This window comes from Sturnus vulgaris, chromosome 1 (assembly GCF_052056855.1).
Source record: "Sturnus vulgaris isolate bStuVul1 chromosome 1, bStuVul1.hap1, whole genome shotgun sequence".
Lineage (NCBI taxonomy): Eukaryota > Metazoa > Chordata > Aves > Passeriformes > Sturnidae > Sturnus > Sturnus vulgaris.
Genome location: NC_142243.1, coordinates 66,611,006 through 66,635,196, shown reverse-complemented (window position 1 = coordinate 66,635,196; position 24,191 = coordinate 66,611,006). Strand labels below are relative to the sequence as shown.

The window sequence follows — 24,191 nt, the reverse complement described above, 5'->3', positions numbered from 1 at the left end:
TCTGGTACCTAGAAAATTCTCCGTTTTGACTGTGAGCTCCACTGAAAAATGAGCACCTCACTATGTTTGATTTACTTCCCCCTGTAGTTGTTTAAATCTTGTAAGATAAGTTTTTTAATAGAAAAGTCAGAGATGACAGCAATGTGATCATTTTTGAGAAGCCCTTTGTAACATATCAAAAACAAGCTAGAAATTATATGGAGGCCATTTTTTATTGTTGAAATGATGCTTTATGAAAGTCCCATTATGCAGTGGTTACTTTGATCTGTGTCTGATATTTCTACTGAGATTAAATGTGGCATCTTTTTTTTTTTTCTCTCCTTCTGTCACAGAAGTGGCTTCTGCTAACTCAGGACAAGGTGACTGCTCAGTAAATATGGCAACAATCTCTCCATTGGCTTCTCCAGCCAACCTTCTACAGCAGACCGAGGACCAAATTCCCTCAAACTTTGAAGGACCATTTGTGAATTTGCTGCCTCCTCTGCTTCAGGAAGATTATTTGCTGAGCCTTGGGGATGAAGAAGGCATCAGTGACCTCTTTGATGCTTACGATTTAGAGAAACTTCCTTCACTGATGGATGAATTTATATACAGCTGATTGTCTTAAGTTCTGTCCCTATCTAAACTATGTTTTTAATGGAATCAAAAAACCTGCCGTCATTGAGAGTTTTCCTCTACTTACCATAAAATAGCATTATTAAATAAACTAGGCTCCTGAACAGTGCTGATATTTCAATTGAATGCTCCCTATAATCCGATAAGAAACAATGGAAGGCTTTTACAGCAGAGCCTTCTCCTTGACCCCGAGCTCCAGTGCCTTGCGAGTCAGCAGGTGCAAGCAGGTGACCGTAGATGTTTTGTCTCCACACTCCCCCAAGTCTCTGCTTACCGTGACAAGTGGGCTTACGGAGAAGGGCTCCACGAACTGCTTTAGTCCTAAATAACAATTTTGTAATAGTATTTCAGGTCGTGCCTTCTGCAGAGAATGCATGTCTTTTGAGTGTCACAACATGGATTGTACATGCAGTGAACGTAAATATGAAGTAATGCAAAAGAGTGGAATGGGATTCTTCAGCTACTTGTGGGAATGTTTAAATTGCTGTCATAATGCTCATTTTGAGCTGTGTATATGTCTCATTATGAGGTCAAATACTTATGTCCTTAAAAGCTTTTAATGAAAAGAAAATACACTGTAAATGTAGTGTATATTGCAGATATTGAAAAGTATAAAGTTCTGCCACTTCTCGTAGTAATCGCAGATTTTTAAAAATGCTTGTGTGTGTGTGCGTGTGTGTGTGAGAAAGTAGTTTTTGTTGGTTGTTTTTTTTTTAAACTAGAACGAAGATGCACAGTTCAATTTTACTGCCCCCAGTGTGCATTAGAACTGGTACAAGAATTTTTGTGGTACTAAGTGGGGCTTCATGTTAAGTGCCTACTAGAGATGCACTGTGGGTTTTTCCCTCTATGGAAAACACTTATGCCAAGCTTTGTTTGTTCGATATATCATATTTATCTCAGTGGGTTAGCTTCCTCTGCTTACAGCTTTTTATAATTCTCTTCGCCAGCAAAATGGAACTAATTCTTTTCCAAAGTACATAACTGTAAGTACCACATCAACTGAATTGCATTTATTTTTTGAAGATCTTTGCTAGTATAGTATAGTACCAATATTTATTTTTTGAACGTCAGAGGAATTCTAAGAAGTCTTAAATAATTTTTTTTTTCTTGAGTGTAAAATATTTTGCCATGTTCTGGGCTAAATTAATGTAATGTTGATTAGATGATGCCCATATAATCTTTTTGTTTGCATTACTGTTGTGCTATCTGACATAACTCAGAAAATTAGTACTATTTGTACTGTAGTAGAATATTACGTATGCAGGTTTTCTGGTACCATTGAGTTGCTGCTATGAAAGCTCACACACGAAAAGGCAAGAAGTCACAGTACTAATAAGGAAACTGTATGACTGTGTGGGTTTTGGAATATAACAAATGTATAAAGGGCAACACATAAAGAACTGTTAAACAGTGTTAAGTGTGTGTTTATATGTACAAATGTTTGCATAGATCATTCAGCAGTTGTATTTAATTTGATATATGTTCTCAACTCACACTTTAGTTATCTAGCAGTTTTGTACAATAGAATTAATTTGTAAACACTGCCAGAATATTTTCTAGCTGGTTTGTAATTTTTTAAGAGTTTTTTTAGATGTGGATCTGTAAATAAAATTGTAGTATTTAAAGTTTTTGTCTTGTGGATGAGGAAAGTAAAAGTTGTGTGAGCATGAAGATTTGTAAGACAAAGGGGCACTTTTGCGAGGGAAGAGAAAATGAAGACTAACGCAGACCATCTTTTTTTTGTACAAATTAAACACTTGTCCCAGTGTGTGTGGGCAAAATACTAATCTAATTTAGCTTTGCATTGTATGCTAGTTTAAAAAAAAACAAACAAAACAAACCTCTGTAAAATACTGTAAAAAAAGGAAAAAAACCAACAAAAAAGCTTTTATGGTGAGTTTTGTAAATAGATTTATTAAAGGGTGACATGTTCTCTAGCTGTGATCTTACCACTTCAAATGGATGTAATTTGAATAAATTTTGTATGGTAATGAATCAATAAAAATGAAATTTTTTAAAGACTTTAGATTTGTATACAGCTATTTAAATTTTTCTTACTCTTGGTGCCTGTCATACTGTTTCTTAAAACCTGTTACTGTTTTCGTTATTAGTGCAAACACTCATTTGATACCAGATAGTTTCAATCTTCTTTTTTGTATGACGCCAACAATAAGTTCAGTGGGTTTTTTTAAGCCAGAGTGAAACAAGAATAAAAGACACGTGTTGAGACACACAGCAGGTGATCCAGATAATAAAAGTTTATTTTTATTTATTCCCTCTCCTCTCATGAATTAGGAACATACACCTTGAAAACTTCATAGAAATGGTGTTACTGTAGGATTAAATCACATGAAAGCAGTTGTTGAGGATCTACTTAACCTGCCTACTGAGAATTCTCCAGAAGTTTCCTTATAGTAGCTTTGAAAAGAAGTTGTGTTTTCTTGAGTCACTTCCAACAGTCCCTTGTGCCAGACCTATATTTACGAACTTGTACTTCTTTTCTGGTGTTGGTGCTGCACCTTTTTAAATGCACGGCCATACATCAACTGCAAAAAAAAAGTCAAGATAATAAAATCACAGTAATATGGTTGATTCCTTAAATGTTGTGCCTCTGAGCAAGTCATTTGTGTCTTGTCAACTTCCTGCACACTAGGAGAAGGCTATTACTTTCTCTGTGCACCTGTACATATTCAAACATTGCACGCAGCAGTACTGAAAGGAAGATTACAAAGGTCCTCTCTATATTCTTAATAAATAATAAAGGAGGTATAGATGGCTGTGTTCTCTGGTCTCTCTTCGAAACAGATGGGGTAATAAATATCTGCTGTACCTCCCTGGCCTGTTCTCAGTTTTTCTGTCCTCCAGTTGCCATAAGCACTTTTTTATTTGCCCTTAGAATCAGTAGCAGTACTGATAACTAGTTTTCATGGCATTTCTCCCCTCCTTCCCTCTGCTTTCTGTATCTGCTTTACAAATTTGGGATGTGCTGAGGTGCAGGATAAAAAAATCAGCCAGTTAAAATACTTATTCCTGCTCTTCTGGGCTAGCATGGTGTACCTCAACATTATTCAGTGTACAAGTGTTAGTTCCAGGGGGGTTTTATTGGGGCCTGTATGTGCTACATTCCTTGGCTGCCAGCAGATGGAAAAGGTTTTGGAAAAATCTGTCAACACGGCCTGAATGATAGGCAACTAGTTATTGCTTTACACACGGGAAAGGAGTTTTAAAAAAAAGGGAGGTTCACACTCTTGAACCTACAGTAAGAACTCATCCACCTACAAGTGACAAGAAACAGTCCCTATATTCCTTTTGACTTATACCTGAAAGAATAAATTGCACCTTGGTCTTGATGCAGACATGAACATTTTTGTTGTAGAAAGAATGAAAGATATGTGAGGTACATTCTGTAGCATGAAACAGCTATATGTTTCAAAGCACCAAATTTACTATGTGTCTTTTTTTGCCCCGTTTGAAACACACTTAATGAACGACACCCTTAGAGCTCCTGCAGCCAACAATTCCCAACACTAAGTGAACCATGAGCCTGTATAGCAAAGTCAGTGGAGTGGTACTAACCAAAGCATAAACAAGTAGAATTCATCTCCCCATTCCGCTTTTCTTGCTGAAGTAAGATCTGCCTGGATATTACTCTACAGGTAAGAAATGATCAGAAGAATGCTTGGCCTTTGTTAAGTCTGGGAGTTTCTTTACCCACTATTTTCTTTCTAAAACTTGACAGGAAGAAAGTGTCATATATAACAGGAAAAAATGGGTTATTACCAGTTCTGAGTGGTGCTGAATGCTGCTCACAAATGACCAGCCAGATTCTCCTAAATTTCAAGAATAGGGAAAAAAAGATCTAATTTCTCGTATCTCTTTTAGGACTCCTCATTCTTTTCTGAATACCTTGCTGCCCATTTCCACACAGAATTGATGTTATTTATAAGACAATAAGGTTGCCATATAAAAATTGAGCCCTCACCTCCCTGGCTGTTTTCCTTCCCTCTAAGTGTTTTCGTTAAAATGCTCTAAACCCACTAAGGATGTATCTTCTAGTAACCAGGACCTGAAAGTGAGATTTGGATTTTATTTTCCCAGTAGTTTTTGTATTTTTCCAACTACCTACTCCTGCAAAACCTATGAGTTCAGTTGGTAACCCAGCCCGAGGCTGGTGTCTTTGACTCTACCAGCCTCGAAGAGTAGGAAATAGGGTCTGCAGGCAACTTGGAAAGGATGTAATCTAAAGCTCTTCTTTGGACACCCAAGGAACATGGAGCATGTATGCTGCCAGCCCAGAGAAGGACAGCCCTGGAAGGTGCACTCCCAGCCACTGGCACGTACAAAGCAGTTTTCCCAGGCAGATATGGATAAACTCTCTTCCTGTGACCAGGAGGTGGTAGGGAATTATCTGCTCCCTTCTCTCCCTGCTGTCTGCCAGCAGGTTCATTTGTTACTATGAAGGTGCTACAGGGCAGTTTAGGTTTGTCAGCTTCCAAAGCACTGAGAGAGCCTTCCAAATTGTGGCTACATCCTAGCTACAACGGGGCTGTGCTGGCACAAGGGCTGCTGATACCATGAATTCTTGGCAGCGGGACAAAGTAAAGGCTCTGCCGGATCATGCTGGAACTGATCAGTGTGGCCTATTTATGTCACTAGGTATGGGACTCGTGGGTTATTTCTGCCTGGGAGCTGCTCTTGGAGATCACTGCCTCCCCTTAATGGGTAGTGCTTGTCGGTGTTGGCCATTTGGAGATTTTTGGTTGAGTCTTGCAGGCTGTGCTTTGCTCTTTTAGTCAGGTGTAAGCTAGCACTGGTGTGTGCCCAGCTGGGTTTTACCAAAGCAGAAACACTTGGCTGGTGGGGACAGCTGTGAGGGACTGCAGTGCAGTGCTCCCAGAACAGAGAAGATGAATTCAAGGACTGCATGTGAAATACTTTGAACATGGGAAACTGAGAATAAAAAAGGAAAAGAATCGCTAACCTTTATCAGGGAGAAGTTAAAATGCAGATTGGGGATATAGATGCCATTACTACCGACCCAGTAAGGATTTCTTACTCCAAAGGAGGAGGTCTGAAATACATCAACATGGTCACCCATTTTGAAATATTTTCCTCCATTCTCTCCTGGGCTAAAAATGCCACAAAGGTAACAAATGACACATCACACAGTGCCTCGTTGAGAGCATCTCTGGAAAGTACTTGTGTGCTTAAACAAAGACCAAACAGGAAGGCAAATATATCTTCAACTGTAACAATGACTCTATCATGAGACCAGGGTGATATTAATAGCGCTCAGTCCTGCTCAGGATGATTTGTTCTTAAAGACTGATTTAAGTGAAGTGCTTATTTCTTTCTGTCCCAGTTCTCTTCTTTAAATCTCTCCTGTTTCTTTGTTCACGTTTTCTTTCCCCCCCCCCCACCTTTTGTTTCTTCCTGTGAGCATTGTCAGATAAGCATTATATAAAATAAGCACGAGTTTGTAAGAAAAAGGAGAGAGAGATGATATTCATAATTAGAAGTTGCCACATTTTATCTGTGAGTGGACCAACAGACCTATTATGGAATATACCCAGAGTTTTCATTCACTTTCCTTCCAGTTCCAGGGAGACTATAATCTGCTTTTTAAAGAATAAACTGATTCCAAAGGCTTCTCCTAAAGAGGGAAACCTAATGTTTGAAATGCAACTACAGGAAATGGTGACTTTTACATTTCAGAGCTGACTACCTCAAAAGAGAATATATTAAAGATTCAATATAAATAATCGTTTTAGGTTAACTGTGTATATTAAAGCCAAAGCAATAACAATATGCTCACTCTCTACAACCCTTTGATCTCCAAGGACACTGCACACTAAATCTGCTCAGAGCTTTAGCTTCAGCCATCCAATAACCATACTGATGTTCTACTAAATATCAATCAGGAAAGTTTGGAGGAAAACAGTGCCAGGAAGTTCAGCTGTCTCATACTAAATATTTTAACCAATATCGTTTACACTGTTCAGCAAAGTTGCTACTAGCACTGTATTTTGAGGAAATTAACGATGAAAAATAGTAATAAAGAAAGCGCGTTGCGGCCAGAAGAGGATTGAGTAGCTCATCATCTATTTGGATCAGATACATCAGCATTGCAAGCGCTTTAACTGGATAGGTATTGCTGGGATTGGGATTTTCCGATTAAAACGAAGGCAGTCTCCAAGGCTCCGTGACACCGCACTCTCAGAGGCGCAAACGGTGCCGCCGCGCTGTTATGGCCTCTGCCGGCCGCCGTCCTGGCGCCGCTGCGCGCGCGGGGCCTCGGGGCGGGGCGCGATGGCGGAGCCCGGGTGAGCGCGGGTGAGTGTCGGGGTGGGCCTCGGTCCCTTTCCCTTCCCTCCGCTTCCCTCCTTTCCCGTCACGTCCTTTCCTACCCTGCCTGGCTGTGGCGGTCTGGCCGAGTTCTCCTTCTCCTGCCTGCGCGATGTTCCCGTCCCATGTGGGGCCTTCCCGGGGCTCCGCGTTAACGTCGGGAGGAGGAGACGAACGTCCTGGCGGGAATCTCCGGAGGGGTCGGCGGCCGGGATGCAGCTCGGGGATGGGGTACCCTCAGCAGGCTGGAAGCCGGGTAGGGGGGCCGAGCCCAGCCGGACTCTGGGATGTGCGTGGTCCTGGCGGCGGCCCGGCTGCCCTTCGCCTTTGGGCCTGCTTCTGTGTGCGCTCATATATATATATATATATATATATATCTGTATGTATTGTTTACATGCTTATGTATATGAGGAGAGACTGGGGGAACTGGGTCTGTTTAGTCTGGAGAACAGAATATGAGAGAGGGTCTCATTAATGCGTATAAATATCGCAGATGTGACTGCCAGACTCTTCAGGTGCCCAGTGACAGGACGAGGAGCAGAGGCCACTAATTAAAACGCAGGAAGTTTCACTTTAACAAGAAGAAGAGCCGTACATTGAGGGTGGCAGAACACTGAACACGCTGCCCAGGGAGGTTGTGGCGTCTCCCTCTCTGGAGACATTCAAAACCTATTCTCTGGACATATTCCCTTATAACCTGCTCCTGCTTGGCAGGGCTGGATGATCTCTGGAGGTTCCGTCCCAACGCTACCGATTCCAGTTCTGTGATACGTACACATATATAGAAACACACACGTATATGTATACTTTAAACTCGGTTTCACTGTCTATTAACGCTGCAGTTTTTTTCTGCTCTGTGTGAGGCCGAGGATAAAATCCCGGGGCTGTACTGGAGACACCTGTTGGTAAATAGCTGAAAAGAGCGATCCTCTTCCACCTGCATGGAAGTCCTTCATTGGTATGTGCGAGGAGACTGAGGAGGGGTGACCAAACCAGACTGGCACAAGGGAAGTTTTGTTTGTGACAAGATGTTGAAACAACTCTAGTTTTTTATTTGCTTACTAACATTTTGTAAAAGAAAAGTTTAGAGTTCTGTAGGTGCAGCTTGACTGTATGAGAAGAATACATTAACTTCTAATTTTGTTATTGCTTCTTATTTCGGTCAATCTACCAGAATAGCTGCAGGAATCTGTCTTTATATTTTTTCTCCTTATGAAGGAGATCTCATGCATGCATATGGAACTAGTGCAGATATCAAGTAATCTGTTTTAAAATAACTTCACAGTGTTTTAATTAAAAAAAAAAAAGTGAATGACTTGAACTAAAATTTACTGTTCATCTTTCTCCCTTCTTTTATTCAAAATTTTAAACTGATTCAAGACAGAATCTGGAGGAAGTCTGAGATAACTTAAATACATCTGACTTTGAAAAAAAAGAGATTCTATAGAAGAAGGATAAAAAGAACAGTGCCCCTGCACAGGAGACAGGGAAAACGTGGGAACTCTTCCACCTTGCCAGCCAGCCAGCAAGCAGTGTTTACCTGGTTCACGTGAGGTCAAACTGAGCAAGGAATGTATTTCTGTAAAGGGAGGATGAGTGCTTGTTGGACAAGAACATGAATTCATGGTTTTCTTTCTGCTAGTTCTGCTTGTTCATGCCATATCTTTTTTCCTTTTCCTCCTCCTTCCCCCCCACCCACCAGGTTTACTGTCCAAGAGGATTTAGACCTTACTTAAAAAGGTAGGAGTTTTAGTTTGGCTGTATTCTTTCTTCCATGGGTCACTGAAATAAGCTAAGCTTATTTATTTTTCCAGCTACCCCATTGGATATTTTTCTGTAAGAGAGAAAATAAAACAAGTAAAAACTTTTTATTCCGTTCCATGTATTGATTTATAACTTTACCTATTTGTACATATTCTCAGTTGTATAAATTAGTGTATGAGATGTCACCCTTCCCTCATATTCTTTATTGCTAGACTTTTCACAAATATTTATATTCACCTTTTGCTGCAAAATTTGCTCTATAGATCCTCTGATTTTATTTAAAACAATGCTAACTGTCTAAGGAGCTAGGGAAGGTGGATCCTCTTTGTGACATCATTCTGTTCCTTTTTAAGTTAAATGTAGATGTTTGATGGTTCAGCTTACATGAAGTTTTATTCTCAAGTATATTCTGCAAGGTTGACTGAAGGACACAGGCTGGGAAAATGCATGGGCGTTTAACTTCTTATGTTCTTCAATAATTCGTGTGCAACATCTGGAAGTGTTTTTCTGCCAGTAGCAAATCTTTGGTTCCTGAAGTATAATTTTGAAGAAATTAAAGCCTTTTTCTGTTTGTTTTGTTTTTCATTGTCAGTTAGGAAAGTGTTGTATTTTCCCTGTAAACTGTGAAACACCCTTGTATGATTTCCTTAGTAAACTGTTGGTTTATGTAAAACACCTGTGTTTCCAGTGGTACTTCAGACTTTCTTCTGATTAGGAGTTACAGCACAGTGTGGTGTGTAATTAATGCAGTAACTCTTTTTACAGACTTTTCCAGCAAATGGCTTTTTTTTGATTCCTGAAAACGAATCTGAATTTTTATATCTGCCGGCAGATATATATGCGTATATATTTCATTTCTTGTGGAATATATAGTTCGATATTAGCAATCTTTTAATATATTATTCTAGCCAGATTGTAGTATATTTATTTTTTATTAGTTAGGTATAGTTGTTTAGCATTCTGTACCCGAAAACAGAAATTTTTGTTTTACTGTCCCAGTGAATGAACTAATTCAGATGAAAGGCCTGTGGTATCAGGAATTCTAGGAATAGTTCTGTTTGTTTTGAAAAGGATTATGGAAACATATTTGGATAGTGTCCACACACAAACAAGAGAGCCAGAATGGCCTCTGATGCAGTCACTTGGATTCTGCGTCTTTCATACTTCTGTGATGTGAGTGGAAGTACATTCATCATGTAACATGAGCTCACTATTTTATTATGATGCTGACATGATTAAAAATACCTATATCTTGGATGTGTAGTGTCAGAGGAGATGAAGTGGTTTTGAATTAGGAGATGACAAGATGATTTATAAATAAGCCCTTAAGAATCTGTATGGTTTGTGACTTTCTCCCTGCCTGCGTTTGAGGTATTGGGGGAAGAGGGCACTCTGGAAATGTCTCTGATAGTGGATTGTTTTTGTATGCTCAATATCCTTCGTACGTGTGATATATTGCACATACGCTTAGAGATATATCTGACTTTTCTTTATGAGAAATGTGCAGTAGATAGGAGGTCTTGGTTTTGTATTCAGATGCTTTCCTAATGCCAATCTTCTCCAACACTTCTTGAAGATGCCTGCTGCCTGTGAGTCAGTGCTCGAGGATATTGAAGACATTGTGTCAGCAGAAGATTTGAAGCCTCACGAGCGGCAGTTTGTGAGGAAGAATGTTTTTCCCAAAGTGAGAAAACGCAACTCCCAAAAAAACGTTCAGACAGATGATGAGCCCCCAAGTGACAGGTAAAGTCTTACTATGACCCCGTGTTGTTGCTTTTCTTCTTTCTCGTATGTGCCTGTCACGTTATAAAAACAAGGTGGAAGTTCGTGTTACGTCTTAATGTAAAATCTGTGTACAAGATAAAAATGAGTAAAATAGTCCTTATGGAATGTAGAGAGAATACATAATAAATCCTAAGCAAAATTCTTTTCCTCAAAAGATTTTCTGTAGAAATCAGTTGTCGCTGAGATGTTGATGAGTAGAATAATCAGACTGGAAAAATGGCTTCTGTTATGCTTTTAGTTGTAAAAGGTTTCTGAAAAATTGTCTGTTTAGTCTTAATTACCTAAATACAATCTGAGCTCTTCAAAATGCAGTACTGGAGTAGCCTTTTAACATCTGAAATGAGAAATAGGAACAAAATCCTGAGAATAGCAGAAGGGTTGGGGTTGGAAGGTCATCTTTTCCAAACCCACTGCTTGAGCACTGCCACCAAGAGCCAATTGGCAGGACTGACTACATAGTTTTTGGGTATCTCCAGGAGATGGAGATTCTGTAATCTCTCCAAGTAACCTGTGCCAGTCGTTGGTCATTCTTAGAGTGAAAAAGGTGTTTCCTGATGCTCAGAGGGAACCTCCCATGTTTCAGCTTGTGACTGTTGCCTGTGGTCCTGTCACTGGGCACCACTGAAAAAAATCCTGGCTCTGCCTTCTTTGCACTCTCCCTTCAGGTATTTATATACTTGATGAGATCATCCTGAGCCTTCTCCAGGCAAAACAGTCCCGGCACTCTGAGCCATTTCTGTTATGGAGGCATGTTCCAGTCCCTTCGTGATCTTTATGGCCCTTTGTTGGACTGTCTCCAGTACGTCTCTGTCTCTCTTGTGGGTGCATCCTGTCAGGGCCTAGGGACTTGTGCATGCTCAGTATGCTGAACTGTTTATTCTCTGGCCCAGTGTCCTTTCACAAAGGTACATCATCCTTACTTCTGTCTTTTAACCTGTTTTCTGCATCCTGGGATTTGCAAAGGGTGTACTTCTTGTGTGTACATCCTGCAAGCGACATGGTGAAACTTCTTTTGATCTTGCTGTTTTATTTCAGTGGAAATAGTATTCAATAAGCATGAAATGCATCTTTGCATGTTTCTTGCTTGTGATTTCCATAAGAACAGAATAAACTTTCTGCTGCAGTGGAATTCATTGAACTCAGTTATTGATTATAGTTTCTACTGCAGGTCTGAGATCTGGGCTTTTTTCTTTTTTTTTTCCCACACATTAGTTTCAAGTTGGCGGATAAAATTTCACTAAATGATAAAGATGAAAATAAATTGTGTATAGAAGTTTAATTTCGTGTGGAGAAATAAAATTCTGTGTTTTCACTGGCATTCAAAAGAGATTTTGTAAACATAACAACACATCTTTAGCTGCATGCCCCTAAAAGTGCATTGGCCCCAGTCTGCCAGGAATGTATGGACAGCTGAACTGGTGCTCTGTAGGTACTTCACACCAAGTACTTCATGTTCCAAAGCCTTCAGGTACTATATATTCTCTAGCAGGCTGTGTTTTAGTGTTTTGTACCCAAGAAAGCGCATTGAACATGTGTTGTTTAGACAGCAGGAAGTCTAAATACCCTGTGTTTACAGTTAATGATCATTAATGTTCCATCAACAAATTTCTATTTTTAGCTAGGGGAAGTGTCTGCTGAAAAAGAAGCGTGGAGGGGGAGGGGAAAAAAAAGAGCTGTAGGCACGGTGCAGTATTGTGTTCCAGGATGTGTGGTGTTCTTGTACTGGCATCTTTAGCTCATTGGCAGTTATCCCAGGAATTTCAATGAGAGCTTCTTACAGAACTTTTTGTTGGTTTTTGGAGCCTTGTATGTGCTAGCTCCACACTGCATGTCTACCATGCTACTTCTGTAGCCCGGAAAGGTTGGCATGGGGACTTTCTGCTGTTCGTGTGGCTGGTGGCCATCAAGTTAATTTATAGAGCTGGCTTGTGTGGATGGAACTACAGTCAATGCAAGCTGTAATATCGAAAGGTTGCAGTTTGTTTGCTGGTGGCCTAATTTCAATGCTGTCACTTGAAGGTTACTTGTTACATGATAGAATAATTTTGAGAAAGTTGGGGAGTTCAAGTTTGGGATTTTGTGTGTGTGTTTATTTGTGTTGGGGTTTTTGTTGTTGCTTTAACATAACTGCAACGTACTGAATCTGTTGTTATCCTACAGCTCCTGCACTTTCTCCATGCTGAAACTCTTTTCTTGCTAGTTGTGGTGGATTGACTCTACCACAAGGGACAGAACTGGAAGAGTAAAAGTGAGAAAACTTGTGGGTTGAGATGAAGACAGATAAAGTGAAGGAAGGAGCAGGGAGAAACCCCAAGTGATGCAAAAGCAGCCATTTGCCACCTCCCACAAGCAGACTGGTACCCAGCCAGTCTCAGAACAATGGTTATTTTGGAAAGACCAAACCCGCAGCTTTTATTGCTGAACATGACGTCATCTGGAATTAATTATCCTGTTGGTCAGCTATTCTGTTCATGTTCCTCCCAACCTGTCATCCATCTGCAGCCTGCTTGTGGTGGGATGGAGCACAGTGGGAAACAAGCAAGCCCTATTTAATGACAGCTGAAAAACACTGGTGTGTTAGCACTGTTACAGTCACAAATGCAAAACACGGCCCTATATGGGTTTTTGTTACTCTATCCCAGCAAGACCTAATACCCATTACACTAAAATCACATAATTACTGTTTTTCCTCATCTGTTTTGGAGTTGTTACTGTTTGTGTTGCTAATTTTATGTTTGAAGAATTACAGTTCATTCAGTCACTTTAGTGGGCTTAGAAGGGAAGCTTGTTTATCATTTAACTTTCATTTCTCATTCGTTTTTACTTGATAGCGTTATTCCTGGTGTTCAGAAAATCTGGATTCGTACATGGGGATGTTCTCACAATAATTCGGATGGTGAATACATGGCTGGACAGCTGGCTGCATATGGATACAAAATTACAGGTAACAGTATGAGAGCCTGTAATTCAGATTTTCTGGGGTGAATGTTCAGAGCTGTCAAGCTGTCATCAAATGTTTTTCAGTCTTAATTATGCTTTTAAAAATCCCCTTCTGATCCCTTTCTGATCTGAAGGTGATGAGGTAAAGTGTTTTCCTGGCATTAAACAGAATGATTACAGGATGAGTGCTTTCAGAGTGGTTAGATTTTCTTGACAGGGCAGATGTCAGGTAGATGTAATTCAGTGCCTTTTCTGGACATTTTACTTGCTAAACTGAATTGAGAATTTTCATAAGTGTAGATGGAAAATATATTAATTCTTGTTTTTTAACTGTAATTGGTTGAACCCAAGGGGAAGAGGAAGAGAGGCAGTGTGTTTTCACTTGGTGATGTGTGTGTTTGCACTGCAGCAGAGGTGGTCTACTCCAGGTAAATGATCTTTTGTTTCAGGAGAGATTATCAGTATGATGGAGGTGGGATGATACAGGATTGTACTTTGTAGGTTCCAAAGAGCTGAGAATGCTATTTCTCCCTCCCTTCTAAGTACATTAAAAATCTCCCCATCATCTTGTTCTGCCTCCCCAGTCCTAAAAATACCCCCAGACTTGTGGTTGTGTTGGTTATTTCATCTCCTTAAAGCAAAATATGCTGACAAAAAAGTTGAAAAGTTTGTACACACGGAATTTTACAAAACAATACCATATTTCAATAGAAAAGTATTATCTGAATACTTTTGTGTCGCTTTTGATCTGAATACTTTTGTGTCGCTTTTGACCAGTCAAAATAGAAACTTATATTTTATTAACTAATGAAGTTCAGGTGTGTCTTGCACCTAAACTTATGTACGGAAAGACTACAAAGTTGTCTGTGCTGACATTTTTCTAAAAACAATACTGATTTCACAGAATGGCTGTTTCTTTTCTTGAACATATCATGATACCATTAAAGAGTTGCATCTCATTTTCCTTGATTGCTGGTGATCTTTCTTATGTAGAAATAAGACATTGAATTATTCAAGTGCTGAATTATTTTAGGGAACCCAGGTGATTATTAAATTAGTAGTACAACACTGGAGTAGGTATGTCCTTTCCACAGACAAGTGGAGTGCTGGTCCAAAAAACTTTATTTGTGGCAGCTGTTTGTATAAGATTGCAAATATGTTCTCGTTATGGCTTTCTTTAATTCCTCTTTATCTTAGCTGTTCTAATGCATATTATTCCAGAAGTTTTGGCTTGTCAAGATTCAGATGGCTGTTCTGTGATTTTAGAATTTTACTGGGAGAGATGTAGGAACGTGCCGTGAAGGAAGGAACTACCTTAAATTTTTGATACTTTATCCTTTTAGAAAATTACTGTATATAACAATAGAATAGAAATAAGTCTACATCTAGAATCTGAAACAGAGAACTAAGAACCTAATAAAAGTTTTAATTGCTGGGAGAGGAGTCCCAGAGTAATTTTGGCAGTTGTACGTGAAATTGACCTATAGTTTCTAGTCATTATGAAATCTAAGTCTTGATTTAGTTTATGTTAATGTATGTACATGCATTAAATGTAAAAACAAAAAAGCCTCAATGCTAGGTGATAGGCATAAGTTATGCAGTGTAGTTTCTTCTTTTTGGAATTAAGTAGTTCTCGTCAATCTTATTCTTGAAGAAGGCATGTTTGACTTTTTTTTATATTAAGTCATCTGGGAAGTTCAGAGAGAATGTCAAATAGGGATTTAATCTTTGTCCATTACAGTAAAGCAGCTACTCAGTAATAGTTACTGTTGCTTAACATGATCCAAATATCAAACATTTCTTGAAATTAAACTTAATACTGTTTATGGTATGCAAAAAATAAGAAGAAAATCTTTTGCATGAGCTATTTTGTAGATCAATCCCTGTGTTGTTAGAATTTGTTAGTTTTATGTAAAACTATTATAATCTTGGGGAAAAGATAGAAATACTCACTAAGATGAAAGATTATCTGTTGTCACAGTGTCTTGGATAGCTATTACTTAAAGAAAAGTGTTTAATTTATTTCCTACATCTTCCTAAGCTTTTGAGACAACACTTACTAAACAGATTCTGGAATAAAGTTCTGGCTTTAGAAAATAAGATGTGAGCTTGATGTGAACTTTACTTGCAGTTATTGCTCCATTATGAAGGAGTCAAGCACCGTTTCTAGTGTCTTCTGTCTAATTGCAAGATCGGAAAAAAACACAGAAGGAAGAAAAGCAGCCTCAGACAGACTCCTGTTGCTAACTGGAAGTTGTAACAATGCAACCTGCCTTACAAGTTGACTTACCTGAAACTGAGCATGGATATAATGTCCTCCTTGCTTTTCACATGTTTCAAAAGTGTTCTTTCTGTACAAGCACCCTTTGTTGCTTCCAGGAGTGTCTGTATCCAAAGGTGAAATCTGAGGGCTGTGCTTTTCACAGCAAAGATTGTCTCTGTCTAGGGAGAGACCAGCGTGTGAATCAGCAATATACAGATACTGCAATAACAGCAGTGGTGATTAAAAATCAGGGACTGCATCAGTTTAAAAATAGGCAAAGGGAAACCAGCAGTAGAACTGAACCTATTTTTGTGTCTGCTTTTACAGTGTGAAGGTGGGCAGCATTCTGAACAAATCTTGCACACCATCCTGTGGGAAGACAAAGCTCCTTTGTGAGCATGAGCCACAGAGAAATGTGTAGACCAGCTGCTATCAGTGTAGGGCTGTACCATGGGTACTCGTTCATATTCTGAAACGGTGTAGCTGATGGTGGCTTTACTGGTTCTAAAACTGGTTTTGGTTTCTTGGCAGCATGACTTGCTGTATAGTTTAGACATGCCTGCAGACCTGCTGGAGTGCTCCCTGTGAGATACACCCTGGAGGAAGAAACTCTCATGGTACAGACGAGTAATGCCTGCTGTGAAAAACAGGAAGTGGGCGAGCTGGGAGCTTTCTAATATTGTGAGCAAGATTTTTGTTTGGGAAGAGAGTTCAGTATGTTTGCCATGTAGCTGCACTTTTTTTCTGAAGAAATGGAACTGCACATGTATAGTCAGACATTGAGTGCTTTGATTTCTGAAGTTGGTAGTTGTATTCACATTTGTTGACATCTGTATGTTTCTAGTTCTGTGGAATTAATGGGTTTTGGCCCAGCTTTGAATGCATTTTGATGAATCAAGACAGTATGCTTGTTATTTCCTACAGATTGCTTCTGGCTAAGGGCTGTTCAGGTCCAAAGCATTCCCTCCTTAGCCATTGTAAAACATGCTGGGGGCAGGAAAGGCATTGCTAGTAACTTAGAAATATCAGAAACATGAACAGTAACTTTTTCTTTTATGAAGATGAAGGAAAAACTCTTATTAGACATTCAGTGAGGCTAAACCAGTCACAGTTTATCTGCACTACACTTTTGTGGATTTTAGAAGTAAATGCTGGCACACAACATATTCCTCCTCTAGCAAGGGATTCTACAAACAAGAGTTGTTTCTGCTAATTCAGTGGGTTTGGCTTTGATGTAGCACTTAGAAACTGGGTTATGTTACAGACCTTTAGCTTTACCTGTGCAGTTTTAGACTAATCTAAAATTAGTTCAGACATCCTATTCATTGTCTCAGAAATTTCTTCTGTAAATGTTGGATGGAAAGTTGCTGTGTGGGGCTCCATTATTGTGTTTAGTTGGCGGGATTCGTATCAGTGAGACTTGCCAATTCTTATTGAATCTTAGTGTTTATAGTGCAAGTTATATGTCTTACAGCTCTGTAACTCCCTGTGCAGAGAATTTATGTATTTCTCTAAAGCAAATATCAAATAATATTTTGAAATCATGTTAAAGAAATTATCTGGAGTTTTTTGCCTCTTCTACTTGTTAATTTTCTAAACACTTGTCAGTTTTGCTTACCAGTGGATATAACTGAGGTATCATTAAGACTTCCCATCTGCTTAAACAACACATTTGAATAGAAGAAAGAAGGAAGAAGACAAGGAAGAAAAAATGATCTCCTTAAGACCTCATGTTGAAAAGAAGACAGGTGTAAAAGGAAAGAGTCTCCTTGTTGAAAAGCAGATGAGGTGCTACAATCTAAAGTGGACTTCAGCGTTCCAAGGCATTGTCTCGTGTTCATTGTGTTGCATAAGCCATGCTTTTGTAGACTTTGGCCATCCCCATACAGACGCAGCAAAGCATGCTGCAGCATGAGTTTTATTCATCCAAGTGCAAAATAAAGAAAATTGCTAAGACTGCACAGGTATTGATTCATGGGTTGTGAATCACTTCAAATCAAAAGTCCTTTGTTTTAAGTGTTGTTTTAAAAGTACTTTTGTACTACACAATAAAATTTTAATACTAGATTTTGATTTATTTTATTGTTTTAAAGTAGAGATCTCTTTAATGGGTTACTGTATTATTAAAATAAGCTCTCTGCAGCCTGCAGTGGTTGATGAAGTATTTTGACTAAGATCTCTGCTGGTTTCCAGTGTATGCTTTTAGTTGCTCAGAATCAGCCGTTGGTCTTTCCATTTTTTGCTCTCCACCCTGCTGATAATACTCACCTGTTCCTTCATAAGTATCATGTAAAATGGCAGTGACTGCTGAGTAAATTTTGGGGTGAGCCATCCTCATTGTGAGGTATTTTTAGTATTCTTTATTAAGCTAAAAGACAAATCTTTATTAGCTGCTCATTAAGTGCCTTATCTGTCAGAGAAGGTTAGTCCTTGTGTTTGGACTTGTACATTTCAAATGGTTGTGAGTGCAATGCCAATTTAGAAAAAAAAAGATAATTTACAATCCTTTCTCGAGGATGCAGGGTGTGTGCTTAAATATGCAAAATACCCCCCTGTTGATGAGGTGTTTCTGTTTTCTCTACAACACTGCAGTCATGAAACTCTGAAGCAGCTGAGCAATGGAGAGAAGTAAACAGAGGTGTAAATTCTGGTGTTTTGTACTCTTGCTGAAGAATTCCCCCATTGTCTATAACTTGTAGAGTCACTGCCTGGTATGATTTTGGTGTTGTTTCATAACCTTACTGGCATACCTGTTCTGCCACAGATTTCTTTTTCAGACTGACTGGATGTAAAAGATTTTGGATTTTGATACTGAGTGAGGCAGTAAAGTAACTTATTTCTGTAGCTGTTGTCTTGAGATAATTGCCTTAGAGTTCCAGCAATGCAGATTCCTGCTGTTAGAAGATCAGAATTCCTGCAAATAAGTTTGTTTTGTGTGCTAATTCTTGGTGTTCAGGCTTGAAAAGTATGCTCTGACACGCAGTTAGTATGGGAATACTTCGGATATGGGGGTGGAGGTTTTCTTCTTTTTAAAACCTTTTGTGGTTTTAAAAACTTTTTTTTTTTTTTAACTTACGGTGAGATGGTGAAGAGGTTGAGGAGAGACGGTGAAATGGGACATAGCGGGGAAGAAAGCAGGTGAGGCTTATGGGATGTAGCAGATGGAGTTGCACAACTGTAGAAGATCAAGATTTCACAGTTCTTTGGAAGGAATAGATATACCCAGTGCATCCAGAAGTGTCCTGTGGGACAGTGAGTGAATATTGTTGGGATGGTTTCTTGCAGGGTAGAGTTCATAGAGCATCGTGCTGTGACTCATCTGCAGCACTGCATGTTGCCTAAGTCTCTGTAAACTAACGTATAATTGTGGTTTTGGCAGCTATGTATTACTGTTCCAGTGTTCCCTGTAAAACTTCCTAACCCGTGTGTGGCTAGACTTCTGTTACTTATCACTTCTGACTTAGAGCACAGAGCAAGATATACGACCTCTTTGCGGTGAGGTTTTCCTACCTCGACTTCCTCAGGATCAGCTTATTCCTGTTGGGCAACTTTCTGTTAAGTGAGGAGTCCAGCTTTGAGGATGTTGTCTCCGTTACAGGACAGAGCTCCGAGTTCTCAAACTGGGAAATGTTTCCCTTGTTTATGGAGGAACTAGATAAGAGCTGGAGTCTGTTTTCTCCTCATAATGGCATCACTGCCATTAGCACTTGATATGACAAGCATGTACTGTTTTTCTTTATCCTCTTTAAAATCGTCTGTTCATCTGTGAGTGGCTTTTTGTTTGTTTGTTTTTGTTTCTTTTTTACTTGCAGTGTTTTTATTTCACAATCACAGGGCAGGCAACTGAAAGTTAGAAGCACACTGAAGAACCTAATAAATCCTACGTGTACACTATCTTCAGAGACACCTTTAGAGAACTCATATAGGCAAATAAAGCATGCACGACATGTTTAGGGTTAATCCTAGTGACAGAGCATTGGCTGCACGCTCTGGTGGTTGTGCAATGGAGTTTAGTTCTGGCAATGCTGAATTTCATGTAATCCAGAAAAATTAATTTGAAAAGGATTGAACCATGAAAGGTAAATTTCAGCTCCTGGTAACATCCATCCTCCTATGTGGAATATGTCCCTGTAGTAGATGGTTAAGCAATTAACAAATGAAGCATAAATAGCAGTGACGAAGTGAGTTCAGCATAAACACCCAGATGATGAGGAGGTTTGTAGGTGTTCTACAGAGACATTAGTTTCACATGTCTCACAGTTCTTCATGCTTAAAGAAAATTCATAGTAGATTTATAAAAGCTAATGGGAGAACAGACTACTTTTTTATAACCTGAAGAGATTTCTTTGACCTACTCTCAGAGGTAGGAGCAGGATTATATTTTTGTAGGAGCACTTGAAAAGGACGTGCTTGTTACCCTGGATGATGGGAACAGTGGTAGAGGGTTAATGTTCACTGCAGGCTCTTGTTTCAGTTTGACTACAGTTTCATTTACTAGAAAGGATGAAGTTTAGCTGCCAATGAGGGCAGAGTTCTCTGAACTTGCCATGGTCACAGCTTTTCATTAAGATGCTTATAATATATTTTGGGAATGCTTTTTTGTCAGTTGCAGTTTGGATACCTCCATATGTGAATTGCTCTAAGTTACTCTGGGGAGCAAGGCAAGCCTGGGTGAGTTGCTTTCTGGCTTGTTGCTTTTAAGAATTTTGAATGTAGCACAACTCGAACTGCTCTGTGTCTCCAAATACAGAACGTTAGTCTCTGTTCTCCCTCTGTTAGGCCTGAGGGCATACTGAGAGACAGGGCTGCTGTGTGATTATGGAGGCTGGCTGGAGACAGTAGAAATGCACTAAAACAGATAATAGACACAAATTGGTTATGGTGCTTTTCCTCATCGATAGGAGCAAATAAAGACAGGAGGAAAAAAAGAGAGAGAGAAAAGGACTATCAGTGTAATTTTTTTTCCTTCTTCATGGCTGGCTTTGGTTATGTTCATGTAAGCCTCCTGGTAAGTTATTCTATGGCTCTCAGGTGTTAAAACAGGTCCTGTCACTGAGTGAACAAGTAATGAAACGTAGCAATTTTTTATGTCCTCAGTTCCCATCCCATCCCTGGAGTGTGTCTGCTGCTGTCTTAGCTCATCTTCTAATTTATGCCTTTTTAAATTTTATTTTAATGATGAAGCTCTGTGTCTCCCCAGGCCCGCTCAGCCGTATGTGCGAGTTTGGATATTAGCGTTCTGGTTTCTCTCTCAAAGAATGTTTATACGGTGTTCACGCACACACACAGTTGGGATAAGGTAGCGAGTGAAATAGGGTTTTTTTCAGCTGGAGAAGGTTTGGAAGGTGAGGCGCACTGTGGGTGCCGTGCCGGGAGCGGCCGAGAGGGGGCAGCAGTGGCTAAGGAGTGCCGGGCGGGCTCCGCGCCTTCCAGCCCGCTGCGCTCGCAGCTTTGCAAGGGAGGCGCCTGCAGCATCAGGCACCTCTGCGTTTGCCTAAACCTGCTTCCAGTTAAGTCATTTGCTGTCATTCTCATCTCAGGCCGGTTTAGTTGGCAACTTTGCTGTTGATTATGTAGGTCTGTGTTTTGTACTTCTGTTTTGTCTCGAGAGTTGCCACTTTTCAGTTATGTGTTGGTCTCAGTTTCCCTTCTAGAGAGTCTGCTAGGGATTTGAGATTCATGCAGTGTAATTGTATAAATGCACCTTTTTGAAGAGCTATTCCATTTGGAAGCACTTTCTACTTTATGTTTGCTGGGCTGGGTAGGCTGGGTTACTTTTATATACAGACTTCTCTTTGAAACGTTATTCGAGGAGTTTGCTTATAACGATCAACATATTGTTTTCTTTGAGGAATGATTAAAAAATTGTCTAATTTTAATAATGTTATGTACGCTGTCTTACTGTGTGTATTTCACCAAGACACAAAAAAACTGTAAGGACTAGTGGACAAACACTACTTGTTGAAATGCATAACTACAGCATAAATAAAACTGTGAGTGTAAAGGCTGACGATGTTCAAGTTGGACATCAGTAGTTAATTGTTTGGGTGCCTAATAGCTTGTTAGGGCTAGCATTTGGTAACTGTTGTCACTAGTATGGTGCTGTCCTAAGTTTCCAAAACTAAATTTTTCATTTGTTCAGGCAAATTCTAAACAATATACAGGATGTGATTTAATGTGTTTTTTGAGGGGAAAATGCCACCTAATGTGAATTAACATCCTAGGTTGACTGTGGGTAAGGCCTAGATGCATACTTAGCTTGTGTATTTTGTGTGCTTAACTTAAATTTTAATTCGTTCATGTTGACTGCATATCATTTTCTTGAGTGTATCTTCAGAAACCTCTGAGTTGTATAATTTTCTTGCTTTTTCCATCTAAATGTTTTAAATTTAGTTTTGTAAAATCTTTTGTTGCGAATGATGTTTGAAATAGCGGAGATAAATTGCCAAAGGACATTCTGTCCCTTGTACCTCTTGGGGCAGTAGAACTGTGCCCCGAGAGGCCCTTCAGTTAGCAGGGAAGGAGCTCTGTGATAGTGAAATGACATTTGTGGTCCCATCTGAAGCAAAGCTGGAGCAGACTCCCACTCATGTGACCTGTATCCTCCTTATGGTGTTCATGGAATAACCATTCAGTCCTGCTCTTTCCTAGCATTGCTGTGCTCCAAAGCCTAATTTGAAATCAAGCGAGTTGTGCACGGGCTCATAATGTTTCACAGAAACTGAGTAATTATTCCTCACAGAACTGAGTAATGGTCTCAGCAATACTAGATAGATAGTGAGCTCTCTCACCCTGAGAGAAGTGGTAAGGCTGCTCTGCATCTCAGGATGTGCAGAGAAATGATTTTATTGCGTCATAAAACTGTGTGTTAGAATGTTTTATATTGTCATAACCTATTTCTTCTGTTCATAGGAAGCGTAGACCTCGTCCTGTCCAGTTTTTGTGATTTTTGTGCTATTTGCAACCCCATGGGGAAAGTGGGATAGCTGTCATGGCGTGCTTAAGCACCCACGGGGACCTTGAACTGACTGAGCTGGTGCAGTCTTTACAACACTCATGCTTAGCCAGGACGGATGGGCACATCCATCAATCTTGAATTTGCTGCTGTGGATCCTGTAGCTTTTGTGTGCTACCAGTTGGAGTTAGCAGATTAAGTGTTGGGGCTGAGGAACAGGCTATTTAAGCAGAAGACATTAGCTTTTGTCTCATCTCAAATCCCTGGCTTTGGATTTTGCTTACAGGAGGAAGCTAAGCAGGAACTTTGTCTTGGACAACTATAAATAGACTTTGAGTTAATTGTGCCAAAACTGAATTGCTGTTGATTGGTACAAGACACTAGTCTATAGAGATGTGATTTTTTTGGCTTGCAATTTAATAGAAGACAGAACACTTGACTGTGGATTTTATTAGGCATTTTGGACCCTCAGCTTTTATTGGCTGGGTTTTAAGGGTAAAAGTGTGCTTGTTTGTAATTGATTCCCTAAGTGATAGTTGACTTTTGAGATTCTGTTGTTTGTTCATGGGTTGCCACTTTTCTGCTTGTCTTTATCATGCTTTGAAAAATTGGCTTCCCATTGGAAATGTTAATTTTCCTTTGTGAATTTAAAGATGTAGACCATCAGATGATGGTAAATTTGAGCATCCACTAGTTATTTAACTAGAAGTTTGAGTCTGATAATTGATAGTGATGGAAGGAGAATATCAAGTGAATGTGGTTTGGAAGTCTTACTAGAAAGTAAAAAAATTAACAAGTTCTGTTGTAAGACAAGTCACCTTTATATGTTGCTGATGGTTCCAGATATTCTTTGTAACACTAGAGTAGAATAAGAAAAGCACTACCAGAATTTTCTGTTACAGGAGAAAAATCTGATTGTTAAAGGTATTTTTTGTCTTGATTTTCATAAAACCCCAAATTCCAGGAAACTTATGAGAGGAAGGAAATTTTCTTCACAAACTCTTTTGCCATGACACTTGTGTCTTTTTGTTAAAAATAGCTTGTTAGAAAACTTAGGTATTCAGAATTGTCTTTGAGTCTGTTCATGGTTTTCCAAATAAAAACACAGCAGAACAGTAAAAACAGTGTCTTTTTCTGTAGGTGACTGCCAGTTCTTTTACAGGTGCAGCTTTTCAGTGTTGTCAGTGGTTCCTCTCTTTACTGAGGCAGAATTACATTTAAATGGAGGGGGCTGTGAACTTTGCTCTTCGGTGGCTTGAGGAGGAATTCACGTAGTTTATCAGCACTTCAGTCTGATGCTGCTCACCTGCTGCAGGCAGCCCAGCTGCCAGGTGCAGGAAGAGGGGTTTAGTTCTGGGATGTAAACTGGTGCAGAGGAGGACTGGGAGAGGAATTTTAAGTGGAACTGTTTTCCCTCACCACCTGCAGGGGGTAGGTTGTAAGTTTGTGTTCGTGACTGACAGAGTCTCCTCTTGGACTGCTGCATTGTGTTGAAGATCATAGGCCAAAAGGCACCTGGCA

At 39.6% G+C, this 24,191-nt stretch overlaps 3 protein-coding genes across 7 annotated transcripts in view; 2 read left to right on the top strand and 1 right to left on the bottom strand.

Moving 5' to 3' along the window:
- E2F3 (E2F transcription factor 3) overlaps positions 1-2,644 on the top strand; it is a 42,020-nt gene extending 39,376 nt beyond the window's left edge. For both annotated transcript variants that reach the window (XM_088168752.1, XM_088168741.1), the window contains exon 7: positions 333-2,644. In XM_088168752.1, coding sequence (XP_088024878.1) covers positions 333-598 — 266 coding nt within the window. In that variant the 3' untranslated portion in view covers positions 599-2,644. The remainder of the gene's footprint in view (positions 1-332) is intronic.
- Positions 2,645-2,871: 227 nt separating this feature from the next.
- Positions 2,872-7,316, bottom strand: LOC148225270 (uncharacterized). The gene is made up of 3 exons (XM_088168760.1): positions 7,026-7,316; positions 5,600-5,689; positions 2,872-3,164 (listed from the first exon to the last, which is right to left on the bottom strand). Exons 1-3 carry the CDS (start codon positions 7,314-7,316, stop codon positions 3,099-3,101), a joined length of 447 nt encoding a protein of 148 aa, XP_088024886.1. The 3' UTR covers positions 2,872-3,098.
- Positions 6,863-24,191, top strand: part of CDKAL1 (CDKAL1 threonylcarbamoyladenosine tRNA methylthiotransferase) — a 375,055-nt gene continuing 357,726 nt past the window's right edge. Inside the window, exons 1-5 of one of the 4 annotated variants that reach the window (XM_088168728.1) lie at positions 6,920-6,951; positions 7,806-7,921; positions 8,666-8,703; positions 10,304-10,470; positions 13,344-13,456. In XM_088168728.1, coding sequence (XP_088024854.1) covers positions 10,304-10,470; positions 13,344-13,456 — 280 coding nt within the window. In that variant the 5' untranslated portion in view covers positions 6,920-6,951; positions 7,806-7,921; positions 8,666-8,703. Of the gene's footprint in view, positions 6,952-7,805; positions 7,922-8,665; positions 8,704-10,303; positions 10,471-13,343; positions 13,457-24,191 lie in introns of all 4 variants that reach the window. The other 3 variants (XM_014877962.2, XM_088168720.1, XM_088168732.1) reach the window with 3 other exon arrangements.